Source organism: Helobdella robusta, assembly GCF_000326865.2.
Source record: "Helobdella robusta unplaced genomic scaffold HELROscaffold_27, whole genome shotgun sequence".
Classification (NCBI taxonomy): Eukaryota; Metazoa; Annelida; class Clitellata; order Rhynchobdellida; family Glossiphoniidae; genus Helobdella; species Helobdella robusta.
Genome location: NW_008704392.1, coordinates 2509089 through 2530622, shown reverse-complemented (window position 1 = coordinate 2530622; position 21534 = coordinate 2509089). Strand labels below are relative to the sequence as shown.

Below are 21534 nucleotides of genomic sequence, written 5' to 3'. Positions count from 1 at the left end.
ATTTGACAAAGTGTAAAGACCCGATAATAAAATTTTTATTTCGGTACATGGAGACATTTTACTCGTTGACAATTTTTTAAAACCAACAAAACTAAAATTTTCCTGACATATTACATTACGAAGTAAGTTTCCGTATCATTACAATAGATATTTTTAAATGTTTGTTACTGTCATTCGAAAGCTAGAGCACTGCTAATGCTACATACATAGTGACATAAAAATCGAACTACACATGCCTACAACACAAAGTTTTAAATAAAATTATTACCAGTGTCTGAAAATAGTTTTATTAATGAGTGTCATTGTCAATTAATTAATTAACAATAAACGAATATTCAATTTCACCACCATTTTCTTTTTTACGATGGAGATCTGCTTCTCGACCTAGTATAGCTTCTCCTGTTATAAATAAACGAATTTAAAGGTTAATCATAATTAATCAATTTATTTATTTATTATCATTTTTTGTTAGCCGTCATCATTATTATAATTATTATTATAATTATTAAGATTCATTTGGAATTTTTTCTAGACTATACAAAATTGACCAAATATTACCAATGGTAATGAATGTGACTAGTAATTATTGTACGTTTAAATCTTTATTTTATAGACTTCAACGTTATCAAAACCAAGAAAGAAATAGCGACTCTAAGGTTATCTTATTTTATTTGATATCTTTCTTTGATATACTATCCTTCGTTTAAAGAAATCGCCCAATCCAGAAGATACAGAATAAGATAACAGAAAATCAATAGAACTGTGTTTTGATCTAAACACTAATACTAACTTCCTACTGTGTGACCTCGAATATGACCTGGATCGACCTCTCCTGTTGAGAGTAAAATGTTGAAAATGGTCAGAAAATAAAACATTCACAGGCGACAGTGCTAATGTTAATTGAGCATTACCATCGCGATATCTAAAAAATCATCTACCCTTGTATGTAAATATACGTAGCTAACAACGAGGTAATGAAGATATTTAAATTTAAAAGTAAATGTAGAGAAGAGATCTGCAGGATAGACAGACTTGTTCGAGCGATTGTTGCTCCTACTTCTGGACCTCCTAAAACGTTGAGTAAGGAAAATTTTAATTAGGCAGACGTGCATAGAATTTAAGATTCAAAATGAATATATTAACAGCAAGCAATAAGTTCATGAAAAGGCAAAAATGGAAGCATGCATAAACATAAAGAACACATCTAACATTCACAACCAAACAGACCTTCTGGGACTTCTACTGTAGTTTCTTCTCGGGCTTCTACTGTAGCCTCTTCTACGACCGCCGCCTCTGTAGTCATCGTCGTCATAGCGGTCCGATCTTTCCCTCGTCCTCATCTGATTAGGTGCTAACGTTGGAGATGTTGGAATTTTTATAACACCGTAGTATTGCTAGCAAGTGTTTACCGTCTGCTACTCAAGTCTTTTTTGGCCGTGGCGAAATACGCATTTTACGTTTGTGTCACATTTTTTTTTCCAACAGTATTCATACAAACGAAATATTAAAATGATAACAATGAACATCGGTTACTTTTCCTGTCCCCTTTGGCAAATTCAATTTCCAGTTCCCTGCCCATGAACCTCTGTCGGTCGAGAGCGTACAGGGCTTCTTCGGCATCTCTAGCATCCTCATACGTAGCACCGCATCATACCATACGGAGAGTTAAGGGTTCTAGCTAGTTAACGTGACTTTTTATTGAAGTAATTAATTGCTCCGCTACTTCAGACAATGAAAGATAATTACCTGAAGTCTATATATTTTATTATATTTTCGCAGGAATAAATTACATTGAGATTTGTAAAGTGTACACGACTATGTGCACAAATATACGCGTCTTGTATACAACACATACACATGCATCGAGCAAATAAATGTACTAATGCAATAATACATTCTATATAACGAAATGGATTTCAACTTTTAAGCCATCATTAATGTTTATACGTGCACTTAAGAAATACAGCTACCACAGGCTCATCACATCTCCACAGTAATTTTGAATGAATATGCAACAGTTTACAACATTTTATTTTGACCCCAAATTCTTGCAGAAACGTAACCACTACATAATCTTTTATCAGATGGCCTTACAACTACTACATATCATAAAACCTCACCAATAAAAATCTTCAACTCAGTTTTCTGGCAGGCACAGCAATGATATCAGATGAGGCTTTGGGGTGAAAAAACTGATCACCTTTATAAACCATCCGTCCCTTAATCAGTCATGTAAAAATGTCAATTGACAAGATATGAGTAGAGCTGGTGATATTTTGATTATACCATCAAAATGTGATGAAAGAGAGACTACTTGAGAATGCACTGACAGGATCTAATTTTCAATTATAAACGATTAAAATATTTTTTTTTCAAACTTAAAAATATAATTTTTTAATATTTTTTTAAAACAAAAGACGTCCCGATAAAATTAAATGAAGCATTATTATTACAAAAATTATGACATCTTCAAGAAAAAAGTTACAAGAACATTGTGTAAACAGCAAAGTCTGTATGTCAGCATATCTTGTAGGTCTGCTGTCAAATTCTTTAACGAAATAAAATCTCTCTTTCTCTCTCTCTCTCTTTCACTCTCTCTTGTTTTTATTCATCTGTCGCATGTCTGTACATAATTCTTTACCCAATTTATATAAAACTGTAACTTTGCTTTAACTGTCTGTATAACTGTCTTGACTGTATCTAAAGCATTAAATATTTTATAGGCTTAAGTAATGTCTTATGAAAAAATTTTCTGTATATAAACATATTATTTAATTTATTACCCAAAACTAACAAATCAAATATATCTTGATCTGTCTGTTTAAACCGCAGAATAGGGTTAGATTTTTTTTAATGTCTGTACTAGTAAATTCAATTGACTTGTCTGTCTGTGCAAATAATAATCTGTAACTTGCTTGTCTCTAACCTGATTTTAATTAATATAAAACTGTTATCAGTTTCAATGGACTCAACAAAATTGTAGCCTCATAAGATAATGAAAATTATAGATTAAAATTTAGGTGACCTAAGTTAAAATTGAAAAATAAAAAGTTAAAAAATTCATTTTAAAAGGAAAAACATTAAAAAAGGGAAAGGATATTGAATGTAGGCAAACCCTCTGGGCCTTCTTGAATAGTAATCTAATGGTATGTAGACATCACTTACCGGACCATACTTCGTGAACAAGGATTTCAACTCTTCAGTCCTGTATTGTGTAGCATAAGAGTTAATAGAATAAAATGTAACTTTAATTTTAATTAAATAAACAGAACTAGTACAGTAGGCAGGGGCATTTAAAGTTTTTTGGTCACATCATGCGGAAAGGAGGGATGGAAAATTTTACAGCCACTGGAAAGATTGCGATCAACAACAAATAACATTCAAAATGTTCTTGTGTTACTTGTTGAATAGCTATAAATTTCAACTACTTCAGTGTTAAAAATAGGGTTTTGTGGGGGTTGATGATCACCAATGTCCTGAAAGGATAAGGCACGAGAAAGAAGAAGAATACAAGAAGATAATTTTAAATAATAATTATGATTTAATACAAGTATATCAGATTTTCTTTGGCTATATAAATAATCTGATATAAATACCTATGGAAAAGCATTTAATATGGTGAAATAAACTAATAGTAATAAATGCAATGATTGACAATTTTCAAACTAAGTAAAATACCAAACTAAACTTGTAGGCTAAAAAGGTAAAACAGAACCGACAACAACGTAGTTTAGTAAATTTAGTAATCAGTGTTGAATTTATTAAATATTAAGAACTACGGTTGCAAAAAGCTAAACTACATGTAAAATTATTTATTTTATATATGAAATAAAACTGATCTGTGGCCTGTGCACAATTAACTACAGTCAACCTGAAGTTGGATTCAGAATTCCCAATGAATGATAGCAGTAAAAATTATCAAATCACCAGGACCAAATCAAAAGGCTATAATTTATAATATAATAGTAATGTGTAATATTATGATTATAATAATATAGTATAGCTGCTATATAAAAATAAAATAAATAACCAATGGCAAAAAACAATTAGATGAATTTTGAAAAAATAATGATTAATTAAAAACAAATTAAATGAACCAAGGTAAAACTGTTGATAAATTTAAAATTAACTTTCCCCCAAACTTACCGAGCTTCGTCAGGAACATTCCTAACGAAAAGTGAAGAGTTTGGTGGCCTAGAATAACGTGACATCGTCTGGCGGACAAAAACTTGAGCAACCAAGATACAAAACCAAAATTCTAAATGAACAACTTGATGGAATAACGGAAACTTTGCCACCGTCGAATCAATCAATAAGCCGGCGTACTGCAAGAACAAAATCAACCAGAACGATAATATCTTTAAATGGCTACTACACAAAGAACTAAAAACAACCGGCGTTTGAGACTTATCAAACAGATTGTAAACTCTTTGGCCGTTTTACAAAAATCACGCAATTATGTAAAACAGTTCAAAATGCATTCTATATGAATGACCAAATTAAAATTCATTAAAATTTTAAACCAAATAAAAAATATTAAGATGTAATAATAAATTATTACAGTGTTTCGAATCTAAACCTCTATAATTAAAAAAAAGTACCATCTTCACCAGTGGTAGATCTAGAAAGGGAAGGGGGTGGGCCATGGCGAGCTACATTCTATTTCAAACTCAGTAAAACTCAGTTTTTAGAATGGAATAATATTCATCATTTTTTGTTTTTGGAAACGAATTGACACATTATGAACTAGGCACAATGATTTGTTTATTATCGAGAATGTGGAGTTGATAAAGTGAACTAAGCTGGTGGTTCGTTTTAAAATTCATATAGTACTCAATCTCTTGAGCATAAAATATGTAATTTAAGAATGAATATCTCGATATATTTGATATATAGCTTCTTGAATCAACCGAATAGTTTTCCTTATGTATTACTATAGTTCGATTTTTATGGAATGTAGTGCTTATACAGTGAATTAAGCTGGTATTTTGTTATTAGATTCAAGTCCGCAAAAATTATAAAGAATGATAAAAAATTAAAAAAAGAACACGTACTGATAGGTATCAAGCAAAAACATCAAACAAAAACATCACAACAATAACATCACAACAACAACAGCATCACAACAACAACAGCATCACAGCAACAAAACCATCGCAACAATATATCAACAAAACAACAACAACATCACAACAACCATAAAATGATGCTGCAGTTATAAAAACATAATCATCAGTAAAAAAAAAAGTCTAACAATCATTTAATAACAACTGCAACAGCAACTTCTACCACTACAACTTCTACTACTGCTTATACAGTGAATTAAGCTGGTATTTTGTTATTAGATTCAAGTCCCGCCTACCGACATGATAAAAAATTAAAAAAAGAACACGTACTGATAGGTATCAAGCAAAAACATCAAACAAAAACCACATCACAACAATAACATCACAACAACAACACCATCACAACAACAACACCATCACAGCAACAAAACCATCGCAACAATATATCAACAAAACAACAACAAAACAACAACAACATCACAACAACCATAAAATGATGCTGCAGTTATAAAAACATAATCATCAGTAAAAAAAAGTCTAACAATCATTTAATAACAACTGCAACAGCAACTTCTACCACTACAACTTCTACTACTACTGATGCTGCTGCTACTACTACTGCTACTACTACCACTACAACAACTACTACTACTACGACAACGACTATTTTTACTACTATTTGTAAGTCAACCACTCAAACAACAACAAGAACAAAAACTACGTTGACATGAAAAAAATAACCAATCGTTTTTTACGCGCCATCTTGTTAATTGCTTCCACTTCCGTTTTCACTTTTACACGGTTGCAAGTGAAAAGTTATTTATAGCTCATCTTCTGGGGACACCACCAAGTCTGTCGTTAGTGGAGTTGGTAAAAGTCTGAAAAAAATGTATCAAAAATTTGTAGCCTAATATTAGTGCACATCATTTGCTACTATTACTACAACTGTAACAACGAGTAAACACTACTACTACCTCTACTAATGCCACTACTAATGCTACTACTACTACAAAAACAACAACATTTACTACTACTACTACTACTACTACTACTACTACTACTACTACTACTACTACTACTCTTACTACTACTTCTACTGGTTTCAGTAATAATAAAAGTAATAGTTTGAAATATGAATGATATATTTTCATAAGCATTTGTATTTCCAACTGAATGTAAGAAGGCGAATGATGGAAAATGGAATAAAAAGTTTCAGAGAGAGAGAGAAACTGAGAGAGAAAAAGTGAGAGAGAGAAAGAGAGCAAGAGAGAGAAGAGTAAGTAGTGTTGGAAAGAGCATAAAAAACCTAACAACGGTTATTAAATAGTTAGGGAAAGACATAACAATTAGTGGCTGGACGTTTATTTTTTATTTATCGCCCCCCAATCACACGACGTCTGCTAGTCCACCTGACCACCATCTGAAATATGCCACCACAATTAATTTAACTACTACTGAAACTATTACCATTACTTGCTACCACCACTACTACTACTGCTACTGCTGCAGCTACTACCATTATTACCGCTACAACTGTACTATTTTTGCTGCTGCTGAAACTGCTGTTACTACTACTACTACTAGTACTGCTACTACTACTGCTACTACTTCTACTGTGATAGAAAGAGCTACTAATTTCTATTGAAATTATTAATATTATTAAGTTTATATATAAATAGTGTACACACACACACACATATATATATATATATATATATATATATATATATATATATATATATATATGTGTGTGTGTGTGTGTGTGTGTGTGTGTAAGTGTGTGTGTGCGTGTGTGAGTGTGTGTGTGTGTGTGCGTGTGTGTTTATATATATATATATATATATATATATATATATATATAAAATTTAATATATATAGAATATAATAGAATATATATATATATATTGTATATTATATATTATATATACATACATATACAATGTTATATATATATATATAGTTATATAGGGCTTAATGAAAAATTCCATTTAATTATGCTGGAGTCTTAAAAAAGTGAGCGCACAATAAATTAAGTTTCAGTCAATTTTAAGAAGCTTATATATCATTTCCAGCTGTTATTGTGTTGTTTTTTTTAGTTTTTTTTGCCAGTATAATTAAAAAAATATATTTGTTGTTTTTGGTGACTGTAAAAGTATTAGTAGTTGTAGTTTTATAGTAGTAGTAGTAGCAGCAGTAGCCACAGCAGTAGCAGAAGTAGTAGTAAGAGCAGTTGTTGTAGTTGTAGCAGTAGTAGTAGTAATAGTAGTAGTAGTAGTTGTTGTTGTTGTTGTTGTAGTAGTTGTAGCAGTGGCAGTAGTAGAAGTTGTAGTAGTAGATGAAGTAACGATTGTTGTTTATGCAGTAGGCATTAATTAATAGCAATTATGTAATATTTTAGTTGATAAGTGTTGATGAAATCGGTCATCATCGTCATCATCATCGTCGTCGTCGTCGTAATAGTAATGATAATAGTAATTTTACTTGTTAAAGATACTAAGATAAATGTTATAACTATCATACTAAAAAATAATCTACGTCATATTGATACCATAAATAAAAAAAAGTTAACAATAATGATGACAATAATAATAATAATAAAATTAATAAAAAATAATAATAATAAAATAATTGTGCAAATAAAAATTGAAGTAGAAAAAGTGGCCTCATTAATAAACATAAGAAATTAAGTTTCGGTCGGATTACATATCACAACAATCAATTCATTCATTCACTCGTTATTTATGCATTGTATAATGAAATAGAATTAGGGAATTATGCATTGCATTGTATTGTATTTATAGTATTGTATTCGTATCGTATCGTATTGTTTTGTATTGTATTGTGTTGTACTGTGTTGTATTGTCTTGTGTTGTGTTGATTTATATTGTATACCATTATATTTATTATTATTATTTTCTTTGTTATATTTATTGTTTTATACACACAAACTGGTATATTCCAAATATGACTAAACATACACGCACAAACACACACACAAACACAAACACACACTCACATACACACAAACACAAACACACACTCACATATACACAAACACAAACACACACTCACATACACACTCATACAAGAAGCTTCAGTCAAACCGCGTAACGTAATAATAATTGCGGTTTTAGGCCTGTCAGATGCTTGTTTATGTGCGTGTGAGTTTGTGTGTGTGTCTATTTGTATATGTGTGTGTATTTGTATGTGTGTGTGTGTGTTTGTATGTGGTTGGATATGTATGTGGTATTGGCGTGTGTTGTGTTGGTGCACGTATGTGTAATTGTACGTGTTTGTGTATGTGCGTGTGTATGTGTGCGTGTGTGGTGTGAAATGTAGTTTATACACGCGCGCACAGGCCACATATCATAGGATTATTGAAGGTGGAGAATGCGTGAAATAATCTGGACAAACATTAATAACTTATTGCGTCCTATACGTACACACACACGCGTGTGTGTATCTATGTATGTATGTGTGTGTGTGGTTATTTGTGTGTGTATTTATGTATGTATGTATGTATGCTGACACACATATGTGTGTCAGCCTCAAACTAAAACACACACACACACGAATAAACACACCCGCAAATACAAACGCGCGCACACACACAGATACAAACACGCACAAACGCAGACAGATAAAAAATTGAGAGTCAATTTTTTCTTAACAACAGCGTATATGAATTTTCGCGAAAATCCAGAGTCACATGTTACTTGCATATAACAGGCGGAGTTTGTACTCGAACCCAGATACTGAAATTTTTTTATTTTTTTTTTTAAATACATTTACTTTGTATGTCTATGTTCGTATATATTGCATATATATATATATAAAGGTATATTTGTATGTTTGTATATACATACAGTGTGTATGTATGTTTGTATGTATGAATGTATGTTTATTCGGTTGCATGTATGTATGCAAATATGTATGTACGTACGTATGTATGTATGTACGTACGTATGTATGTATATTTGTATGTATGTATGTATGTTTGTTTGTATGTATGTATGTATGTTTGTTTGTATGTTGGTTATGTTTGCTCAGGTATCGTAGTAGTAATTACTGTTATCACTCGAGCTTGGTGGCGTTTTGTTTGCATTTAATATTCAATGTAGGTTGTAGCGGTATTTGTCAGTGTATCTGTTTGTTTGTATGTGTGTGTGTGTGTGTATGTGTGTGCATGTGTGTATGTTTGTATGTCTGTATGTATTTTTGTATGTGTGTATCTATTTTTGTTTCCAGTTTGTTATATCTACTTAGTTGATTGTTTGTGTGCGTGCGTGTGCGTGCGTGTGTGTGTTCAGTTTGGTGCATTCGTATTAATTATTATATTAAAATTATTATCACTAATTATACTATATTAAACAATAGTAATAATGTTATTGTTATTATTATTTTTATTATTATTATTGTTATTGTTATTATTCTACAATTTTACTCTTGAAAAAATAATTCTATAAAAAAGATCATTACATGCTACCAGAGAATATAATGAACATATGAATGGATGGATGGATGGATGGATTGGATGGATGGATGGATGGATGAATAAATAGATGGATAAATTGGATAGATGGGCATATGAATAAATGGATAGAAAAATATGTGAATGTATGGATGGAGAATTAGCAAATGTGCGGTTGACGAATTAGTCCATCCATACCCATCAATGATAATGATGATTAGTTATCAAATTCGAAATATATATATTATTATTATTATCTATTGTTTGTTATATAATGACCTATAATAATAATGATAATGATAATAATAATAATAATGATAATAATTGTCGTAATCTATTGAGTATGACTCTTTAAGTCACTTAGCACATTAAAGCAAAGAGGTTTCCACTTTGTTGTTGTTTCAGATACTTTCATATGAATCCATTCGTTTTTCGTATTGTATACATACAAAGTATAGTTTGTATGTTTTGTATTTTGTATGCATTCGTTGTATCTTCTGTGGATTGTATATGTATGTTTGTGCGTGTGTGTGTCTGTATATGCATTAAAGTTAGTGTAGTATATTTATTGTATTTGTTTGTGTATATGTGTGTAGATAGATGTGTATTGGACATGCATGTATTGCATATATGTGCGTGTTAGTGAGTGTGTTTTTATGCGGGTATAAGTATGTATATGTTTATATACGTATGAATGTGTGTTTAAGTAGATACAGGTTGGTGCGTGCGTGCGTGTATGTATGTATGTATGTATATATTTGTATGTGTGCACTCAAATGTACGTGTCCAAATGTTCATTTTTGATGTTCATCAATAGATGGCAGACGCGAGGTATGTGCTTGTGTTTATGTCTGTGTGAGTGAGTGTATAGGTATGTATGCGTGTTTATGTCCGTGAGTGTATAGGTATGTAAGTGTGTATGATTTCGTATGGCACTTAGATGGATGACTTTATAAAATTTGTGCTCAGTCATTTTATGTCCGTCTGACATGCCATTACCAGGATAAGCTTTCGAGATTTAATTCAAATATTGCTGCTGTAACATGCTCTTGTTCACGCTAATGTATACAATGCAGACGTACGTACATGCAGTTTATAAATCATAAATGAAAATAAGACAAACTAGTTGTTTATGCGATTTAAAATGACAATCCACGCATATTCCCAGAATATAATATACATAAACGAAGAAGTATCAACAGTCACAGCTTTGAAACGGTCACCAAATCAGGCGAAGCAAAAAAAAGTGAAATTCAAACAGACGGACATATATACATACTGACAAACAAACAAACAAACACTGAAACAGAAAAATTATTAAAAGAAACATACAATCACAAACATGTGCGCGCATACAAACACTTTGATACAGGTACCGAGACTTCTTCATTTCCAAATAAACACATACACACAAGCTTATACAAACAAACACACGCACGGACACTCACACACGTACACAGGCACACACGTACACACACACGCACGCACACACACACAAACACGATACGGTTACGTCAGACACACAACCTTACCTGATGCCTCTCCATTCTTATTACTTCTATTTTCGAGTGTCTTCTTCACAAAGAGCACTGGCACACACAAACATAAGCACACATACACAAACATGTACGCACACATACACAAACATACATTGATACACATAAAAAATATTATATGAATGCTTATAAAATCTACATCTATTCAATCAATCGATCAATCGCAGGCACAAACACACACATGCACGCACACTGAAATAAACACACACACACACACGCGCGCGCGCACACACTGAAACACACACGCATAGTTTTTTAAACACACGCATAGTAAACTCAAATCCATCAAGGCAAAAACGCAATGCTTTTCACATCTGTTTATAAACACGAACCTGAACTGAAACTATTGAAGATGAAAAACGAAATTGTGCTATCAAATTTATTAACTAACTATCCAACATCTATCAAATTTTTTAAAAATTATCCAGAAATGGAGAAGAGCATAGAAAAAATTAGGTAACCGGATTAATGGATGAATTGATAGATGGGTTGATAAAGAAACGAATGAATAGATGAATGAATAAATAGTGGATGGATGGATGGAACTAAAAAATGTTCAAAAAACTAAAAAACAGTCAAAATATTTGAACGGTTAAACATGCTAACAGAAAATAGACATTGTAAGAACACAAAGATGTTTAAATCCTTGACAAGCATGCACACATAAAAATGCAAAGCAGCAAAACATAGATTCATAAAAAGAGACTGGTTCACGAAAGCGATGATAGAGACATCTATAGAACTGTAAATAAAGCTTGACACGTGATGCCGAGGAGTAATTATTATTCTTTGTTCTTGGGGTATATTTTTGTCTTTGCTTCTATTTAACGTGTAAACATGTGTATATAGAGTTTTGAGTCTATGTTTCTGATTATGTGTGTGTATCTATGTGTGTGTGTGTGTGTGTGTGTTTGTGTGTGTGTGTGTGAGAGAGAGAGAGAGAGAGAGAGAGAGAGGGAGAGAGAGAGAGAGAGAGAGAAAGAAAATATATGTGTAAGTAAAATTGTGTATGTCTGTCAATCATGTATATGTATGTAACACGTCTAAGTTTTTAAAGCTCCGTGTTATAATTTGTGGCACTCGTACACCAAGACTCAAAACATTGAATGTTTGGTTTCTGTCTGCATTTGAACCGGATGAGCAGGCAACTGTAGTGAATCTAAAAAACAGATTGGAAAAAGATACTGTAATTTTTTCATTATTCCAGATGCAATGTCGATTAGATAAATATGAACTGTATGAATGATGTAGGAAATGACAATTTAAAACAAACAAACGAATGAACGAATGAACAAACGAACGAACAAACGAACGAACCTACGAACGAATGGAGGAGCGAACATATAAAAAAAAACACCTGAATTGATTAGTAAATTATTAGAATTGGTTATTTTAAAACAAAATAACAGCATTGCCAAAATATTTTATGACCCGTTTTCTCTAAAGTTAAAAATTAAAAGATAAAAAACACGCCATTAAACATTTTTCTAACCGATCAAACTCTAAACGAGATATAATGAATAGAAATATATAATATGAATGTAGACGAAAAGAAAAGAGAATTGAACTAAACTTCGATTCAACCATAATATCACATAACTGACAAACATTTGAAAACGCTGTCCTATTCTGTTTAACCAATCTTGGACAACCGTTCAATTTTTTTGAAAAACTTTTCATCCACTGAGAATAGATTTTAGCAAAATATCGAAAAATACTTTAAAATTTGATTTAAAAAAGTTACAACCATAACTTCATATAAGTGAGCAGCGTTTTAACAGCCATTCGTTTTTTTGTCAATCGTTTTTAATGTGGTTTCACGAAACTTAATTAATTGCATTGCGTTTTTGTGTTTATAAATTTTAAACATTTAAAAAAATTGAAAATTAACAAAATTTTTCAAAACTTAAATTTATTCTCAAAACCTTTTCATTCTTATTAGAATTAATAATATAGTACCAATAGGACAATTTAAAATAATTTTCAAAGAGATTTCCAATTAGTGTCCATTTTTCTTTAGTCCAGTGGTCAAAGCGGGCTCATTCTTACTTTACCTTCTAGGTCTAGGACGTTGTATTGGTTTCCACTCGATCTATTCGATGATAATTTGTTGAAATATTTTTATTAATTTATTTATATAAGACAGTTGTTTAATTTTTAGTTATCTTTAAATCTTTTACTATTTTGCTAATTATTTGGAGTTTATCAGCATTTTATTTGAAAAAAAAACAAACCTTATATAGTTGACCCTTGAACAAAAAACTATTTCTTATTAATTCATTTCCAGCTATCCTTTTTAAAATTCCTACATTCATACCAATGCCTCTGTAAGATCCTGCCTAAATTTGCATTATGACCGTTTTTCAAGGAATTATATTATATTGGAATTATATTGTTAGCAGAAATAAAATTGGTCACTAAACAGATTAGCGTGAATAAAATTTTTGAAAAAAAATCTGCCAAATTGCTGTTAGACGTTGAAAAAATTTGAAAGCCAAGCAAACCGTTTCAAAAAATTACCGAAAAAAAATTTATTTATCAATCAATCAATCAATCAGTCAGTCAGTCAGTCAGTCAGTCAGTCAGTCAGTCAGTCAGTCAGTCAGTCAGTCAGTCAGTCAGTCAGTCAGTCAGTCAGTCAGTCAGTCAGTCAGTCAGTCAGTCAGTCAGTCAGTCAGTCAGTCAGTCAGTCAGTCAGTCAGTCAGTCAGTCAGTCAGTCAGTCAGTCAGTCAGTCAGTCAGTCAGTCAGTCAGTCAGTCAGTCAGTCAGTCAGTCAGTCAGTCAGTCAGTCAGTCAGTCAGTCAGTCAGTCAGTCAGTCAGTCAGTCAGTCAGTCACTCAATCAATCAATCAATCAATTAGCTTATAAAGCACTATTTCCGCGATGTTCAACAGCGCTCCTCAATGAATTTTGAAAACAGATGGGTCTTGAGATCCGCTCTGAACTTCGCAAGTGATGGAGAAGTAGTCAGAGAAGTAGGTAGAGAGTTCCAGAGAAAAGGACCAGAAAGAGCAAAATCAGATTTGGCAAAAGGGTGTTTAACACGAGTTAAGAAAAAGCGAGAAGAAGAAGACGATCGTAAACCGGGGCGTTTAGGTTCAATTAATATATCTGATAAATACTTAGGAAATAATTTAGATTGAAACTTATACATGAACGTGCAAATTTTAAAAATTATTCTATATTTTATAGGTAGCCAGTGCAAGAGAACAAGATATGGAGATATATGAGAAAAGAAAGGGGCACGAGCAACTAGACGAGCAGCAGAGTTAAAAGCTTTACCTAAAGGATAGGGTATAGAGTCAGAAGACCATAGTAGAGCGAGTTACAATGGATCTGTGATAAACGTTTTAGGCAACAATTTTGCTTACAAAAACTGAAACATGGAAAAAATTATTGAACTTGATTGAAGTGTAATGAAATGATTTTTTTAGATACAACTCCTCTCCCAGTTACATAATCTTATCAATTATAAATAAGGACAAATGTTCTCTATTAAATAAACAGTTTTATAGAATTAACATACTTAGTTTTAATAATTAAATTGTTTCAAGAAATGTGACTTAAAATACTATCGCCAGATCTTATGATACCCCCGTGTAAGCAATGTGTCTGGAAATTAGTGAGAAAAAAATTGTATAAAACCAAATAGTCATTTAGTTCATTAAGCAGAAATTTTGAAAAAAATTCTATCCAGTTACTGGTAAAAGTTGGCTCCCAGCCGCAATATCTACATTAACCGGAGCCGGATGACCGCCATACCAAGCTCTCATGGCGAAAGCAGGACAGTCCAACCCTTTTTTCAAAATATTATTTATTTCATAAAAATAAATTCAAACATTCATTATCAAATATGACAGAAAACAATTTTTTGTTTAATTATAGATAAAAATATTTCGTAAATTTAAATAGATAATTCAATTTTCTGAATATACCGTAGCTGGAGTACTGGCAGAGCAGACAGACAATGAGAGAGCAATAAAGAATGAACATCTCGCCGAGATAAGTTATTTTATTCTCTGGAATAAAATAATTTATTGCAAAACCAAAACACGATTCATGCCTAAATTTCGATCGCTTTTATAGAAAAATTTTTAACGTTTTTTTTATTTATTAATTTATATCAATAAATTTAGATCAAATATTTGAATAAGCAGTTGTGCTGATTGTAAATTATACGAGCAAACTGTTTAAAATCAAAATTTGAACAAAAAAAACTTATATATAGCCAGTGTTTGTTTTAGATTTTAATTTTTGAAACATTTGCATTTTGAAAAAATAGTTTTTAACATTAGAAATATTTAAAAATCTTTTTTAAATTAATTTATATTTTTGTGTAAATATTTAGAAATAGCAGATACTTTGAACTGTAGTGTTTAGTCATTTTAGAATTTGAAAAAAGCATTCAGAAAAAAAGTTTCCGAATAAAATATTCAATTAAATTTTTCACGTGCAAAAACAAATTAACAAATCCAACACGGCACGCCTATCCAACCAACAACGAAATATTTCAAACAACAGTTGAAACAAATTAAATGATTGAAATAAATTTTTACTACCATGAAAATCAGCCGGCCAGCTTTATCAAAACAACCTTGTCAATCAATCATTTACTGTTGACCAAATAACTGACAAATCAAAACCAATCAGCCAGATATTAATTTACTATTTTATAAATGATTGATTTATTATTAATAAATCAATCATTTACTGTTGACCAAATAACTGACAAATCAAAACCAATCAGCCAGATATTAATTTACCCAATCATTAAGAAGGTTAAGGGTAAAAATCTTTTTTTGGCGAAATTGCTATAAAACCTTATAATTTGTAACCAAATTAACGCATGTGATTGGCGGGGATCTATTCGCTTACGTTTGTATGTATGTATGTATGTTTGTTTGTTTGTATGTATGTATGTTTGTTTGTTTGTATGTATGTATGTATGTATGTATGTTTGTTTGTTTGTTTGTTTGTTTGTATGTATGTATGTATGTTTGTTTGTTTGTATGTATGTATGTATGTTTGTTTGTTTGTATGTATGTATGTATGTACAGTTATAAAATATCTAACTTTAGACCCATCTCACTGCTACCGGGTTTTTCAAAAGTTTATGAAAAAATCATTTATAATAAATCACCATCTTTTTTCGGCAAATATAACATAATCTCAAAAAATCAATATGGATTTAGAAAAAAATATTTGACAGAAATGGCAATTATTGAACTGATTCGTAACATCGGCAAAGCATCCGAAGAGAAAAAGCTTACCGCTGGCATTTTTCTAGACCTAAGTAAAGCGTTTGACTGCGTCGACCATGAAATTCTTCTAAGAAACTTAGAAAGTTATGGAGTGTGAGGGAAAGTCTTCAGATTATTGGAGAGTTACCTGCGTGATAGATTGCAGTATGTGAGGTGGAATGGAAAAGATTCGAAATTGCAAGAGATCAATGTGGGAGTACCTCAGGGCAGCATCCTTGGGCATCTATTGTTTGCCATTTACATCAATGACTGGCCAAACGCATCAGAAAGATTCAATTACGTGATGTATGCTGACGACACGAACCTATTCAAAAGTGATAAAAACGTTAATGAGTTAGTAAATGATATTAACAATGATGTTCAGACCGTTGTTCAATGGTTCAGAAATAACAGACTGACCCTCAACAAGGAAAAAACTAAATTTTTGGTTTTTGGACTCGTCCAATACTTAAATCACAAAGAGCCTTATAAAATTATTGTTGATGGTGAAACAATATCAGAAATTAAGTCGTCAAAATTTTTGGAAATAGTAATTGACAATAAAATAACATTCAAAGAGCATATAAGTTACGTAACAAACAAAGTATCCAAATCATTGGCATAAAATTCTTTCTTCCAAGATGTACCTTAAGACTTCTGTACAGTTCAATTTGCCTTCCTCATCTCGTCTACGGTAACATCATTGACACAACCGCTGCAACGGTTCATGAAAAAAGCAATGAGGACAATTACCTCAGAGGAGCTGTTTATTTCAACGCGTAATTTGAACTGTAAGAATCTCCATGTATAATTATGCGCAAATTTTGTCTTTAAGCATTACGCTGGATTGTTACCAACCATTTTTTCTAATTATTATTGTTTTGTTTTTAATAATCGGGACAAAAACATAATACGATGTAATAAATCAAAAACGAATATTTTATTTTTTCATATTTTGTGCAATTTAGAATAACTTAATAATTAATTGTGATTTGAATTCTGTTTTAGGTACTAAAGTTTTGTCAACATTTAAAAACAAACTGAAGAACAATTTACTGAACCATAATTCAAAATTCTAATTTTTAACTTTTAAGGATATAGTGGATTATTCGTGAAACAATTTTAGTTCCTGAACATTATTATTTTTCTTTTACGAAATTTTTAGTTTAAATTTCATTTTGTTTAAAACTATTTGTAAGGCGGCCATTCTAGATAAGTTGCCTGATAACTTGATCATTGTCATCCTGTCTTCTTTTCTTATTTTTGAAGCAAATAAAATATATCGTATCGTATCGTATGTGTGTTTGTGTGTGTGTGTGTACATATGCATGTATGTATGTATGTATGTATGTATGTATGTATGTATGTATGTATGTATGTATGTATGTATGTATGTATGTATGTATGTATGTATGTATGTATGTATGTATGTATGTATGTATGTATGTATGTATGTATGTATGTATGTATGAAAAATGGCCAGCAAGCGACTGCAGATTTCTGAACTCTTGTGGTTTTTTTGCGAAAATTTAAATATCATCGAAAATGAAAAGTTTAAAAATGCAGTTGTAGAATTCTACAATTCCGAAGAAATATCTACTGCCAAAAAATTGTTACTTAATGAATTGGATATCATAAAAAAAGATAAAAAAGAAAAATTATCACTCAAACAAGGTGGAAATAAAAAAGTTGACAAGGTAGTCGAGTTAGTTGAAATATTTAAATATATTATTTCAAATGATTTACAACAAAATTTGCCGACTTTTGTTATCTTGAATCCAAGCAGAGTTCCTCGAGAAGGGTTAGATATTTTAGATATTATTCAAATAAATAATGACAAAATGGTAGAAAAATTGAATGAATTAACGGAAATGAATAAATTACTGCTGTCAATGCACAACGTGCGTCTAAGTAACGAACAGGTGTCTGTACGCGACCGCATTAATAAATATAGCTTAGATAGTACAAACTTGATTAATAAATATCCAGTTAGTAATTTGCATGAACCTGAATTAGAAATAGCTAAAATAAATTCCGTAAACAATAACAATATAGCTTGGTCAGACGCTGTACAAACACCAAGCGACATGTTACAAACCTATGCAATGGTCGTGAACAGAAACAAGAATAGAACCAAACTCAGTACAAGTTCTGTTGAAAAAAATATAAACGTTGTAAACACAGTTAAAAATCCATCAAATGAGAACATCAACAAAATGGAACAATCAAAAAAACCTGCAAAGAGGAATATCGGCACCAAAATTATGGAACATGTAAAATTACAACCTGATAAAATAATCATGAAAAAAAAAGTTTTTTGCCTAAGCAATGTAAAGAAATGCCACAGAGATGATGTTGTGGAGTTCTTGCAGACAAGTGGTATAAACGTGATTACATGTTTCCCAGTTATAAAGCGAACTGACGAAACTGACCCCAAAGCAATTAACAACGACGAACATTCAACCATGTTCAGAGTTTGCGTTGAAAAGAAAGATGAAGGTAAAATGAAAGACCCGGAAGTAATGCTGCAGCATATCATCGTGAGAGAATGGAAATTCAATGAAAAAAAGTTAGATTTTAAAAATGGCTAATTTAATTGTAGATGATGATTTTTTTGTTAATAAGTGCAAAACATTTTACAACTCTGCTGAAATAAATAATGATTATGAATTATTTAATGATAATCATTCGACAACAAATACAACATTTAATTTAATGCATATAAATATAAGAAGCTTAGTAAATAAATCAACAGAATTAAAGGATTATTTAACAAGTTTTGATTTCAAATTTGATGTCATAGCCATTACCGAAACGTGGCTAAACAAAGTGAATGAAGATTCGATTGGGATTAATGGGTTCAATTTTGTTGGCAAAAATCGTTCCGGTAGACACGGGGGTGGAGTCGGCCTCTTTGTAAAAGATGATATTATATTTAAGATAAGAAATGATTTGATGATTTCAAATGAACTAGAGTTATTTGCAATTGAAGTGGGAATCTCGTCTAAAAACAACTCATTAATTATTGTTACGTATCGACCACCACATTACAGCAAAAAAGTTTATATGAAGCAACTTGAACAAGTTTTGTTAGCCATAAATAATGAGAAAAAACTAGTTTATTTAACCGGAGACCTGAATATAGATCTTTTGGAAAATTACGAATCTTACAGTAGTCAACTCCAAAATTTACTGACATCTTATAATCTAAAAGCATTAATAAATAAACCAACAAGAATAAACATACAAAAAAACTCTCTGATTGACAATATTTTTACCAATGCATCGGAGAACGTAACAGTTTGTGGAGTGCATTTGACAGACATTTCGGATCACTTACCCATAGTTGCATGTTTCAAGCAACAATTAGTGAAAATAGAATTTGAAAACCGAGAAAATCAATTTTCTTTTTCAAGACACAGAATTGATAAACTAAATGAAAGACTGCTATCGACCGACTGGACAGATGTGTTACTGTGCTCAGATGTGGATGCTGCTTTCGAACTTTTCACCAACATTTTCCGTGTGGCATTTAAAGACTGCTGTCAGATCAGCTCATTAGGAAAGATTAAAAAAATTTTAAAACAAAAGCCTTGGGTAACAACTGATTTTCGCAGAATGCTGAATAAAAAAAAATACTTGTACAAAAAGTTCATTAAAAATTCAAGTAGTGAGAATTTTCTGAAATTTAAATCACAAAGTCAAATTTGCAACAAGGTTAAATCTATTCTGAAAAGGCAATATTTCTGTGATTTGTTAGACAAAAATAAAAATGACTCGAAAAAAACTTGGTCAATAATTAATAGGTTAACAAGCAGGCAAAAAAAGATCAACCCTGCATCGATCACAGATAATGAACAAATTATAGCATCGCCTGCAAATTTTCTAAATAACTACTTTGTTAACATCTCTCAAAACCTTCAGAAATCCTTACCGGATAATCAATCATGGAAAGAAACAATTCATCATCAGTTGCCAAACTCGTTTTTCTGTTTGCAAACTACAACAGAAGAAATAATAACTACAGCAAAACTAATCAAAGCAAAATCGTCTTTTGGACTGGATGAAATACCTAGTAAAATTGTTATGGCTACCATCCGATCAACAGCACATGTGCTTGAACATCTTATTAATCTGTCTTTTATGTCAGGTCAATTTCCTTCTTGTTTCAAAACGGCTAAAATCATTCCCATAGCAAAGGAAAGAGGAAAATCAGATTTTACGAATTATCGACCCGTCGCACTATTACCTGCTTTTTCTAAAATAATCGAAAAGTTGATGTACAACAGGTTAATCCTTTTTTTAGAAAAAAATCATTTGTTAACGAATTCTCAATTTGGATTTAGACAAAACCATTCAACAGAATTAGCTATTATAGAATTACTTCGTAAAATCGGGAGAAAGACAGAAAATAAAAATTATGTTGTTGGTACTTGCTTAGATCTTACCAAGGCATTTGACTGTATAGACCACAGGATACTTCTGGGAAAACTTGAAAAATATGGAATAAGAGGCACAACACTAAAATGGATACAAAGTTATCTTTCAAATCGAAATCAGTTCGTGAAATGGAAAAATGAAGTATCAGCGATAGTGCTCAATAAATTTGGGGTGCCGCAAGGGTCGATCTTGGGGCCCCTGCTTTTTGTTATCTTCATAAACGACTTGCCAAACTCTTCAACTTACTTTGATTATATCTGCTTTGCAGATGATACTAATGTTTTCAGTGTAGGCAAAAACATCAATGAATTGATTGCAAAAACTAACGTAGAAATTGTGCACATTAGCAACTGGTTTAAAAATAATAAGTTAACAATAAATATGAAAAAAACTCAGATGATTGTGTTTGGTCCAGTAAATTTTTTAAATTATAAAGAACCTTTCAAAATTGTAATAAATGGTTGTGACATCATTGAAAGTAAAGTAGTCAAGTTTTTGGGAGTCTTTCTGGATCAGAAATTATCCTTTCGGTCACACATAGACAACATCTGCTCAAAACTAGCCAAATCTATTTGTATAATAAACAAAATAAAGTTTTTCTTGCCGAGGAGATGCTTGAATATGCTATACAATGCCTTGTGTATGCCTCAGGTAACTTACTGTAATGTAGTGTGGTCAGGTGCATACCCCTCAGTCACCAGCTCAGTCAAAAAACACATGAAAAGAGCAATTAGAGTCATCACCTTATCAACTAAATGTG

General features: G+C 31.4%; 2 protein-coding genes across 2 annotated transcripts in view; one reads left to right on the top strand and one right to left on the bottom strand.

Moving 5' to 3' along the window:
- Positions 1-1504: 1504 nt before the first annotated feature.
- On the bottom strand, positions 1505-4211 carry HELRODRAFT_157132 (hypothetical protein; the record flags this gene model as incomplete). The annotated part of the gene is made up of 4 exons (XM_009020396.1): positions 1505-1630; positions 2881-2884; positions 3080-3205; positions 4147-4211. 4 exons carry the CDS (start codon positions 4209-4211, stop codon positions 1505-1507), a joined length of 321 nt encoding a protein of 106 aa, XP_009018644.1.
- Positions 4212-18439: 14228 nt separating this feature from the next.
- Positions 18440-21534, top strand: part of HELRODRAFT_173799 (hypothetical protein) — a gene marked incomplete at both ends in the record, with an annotated part of 3599 nt that continues 504 nt past the window's right edge. Inside the window, 2 exons of the mRNA XM_009020395.1 lie at positions 18440-18903; positions 19067-20051. Coding sequence (XP_009018643.1) covers positions 18440-18903; positions 19067-20051 — 1449 coding nt within the window. The remainder of the gene's footprint in view (positions 18904-19066; positions 20052-21534) is intronic.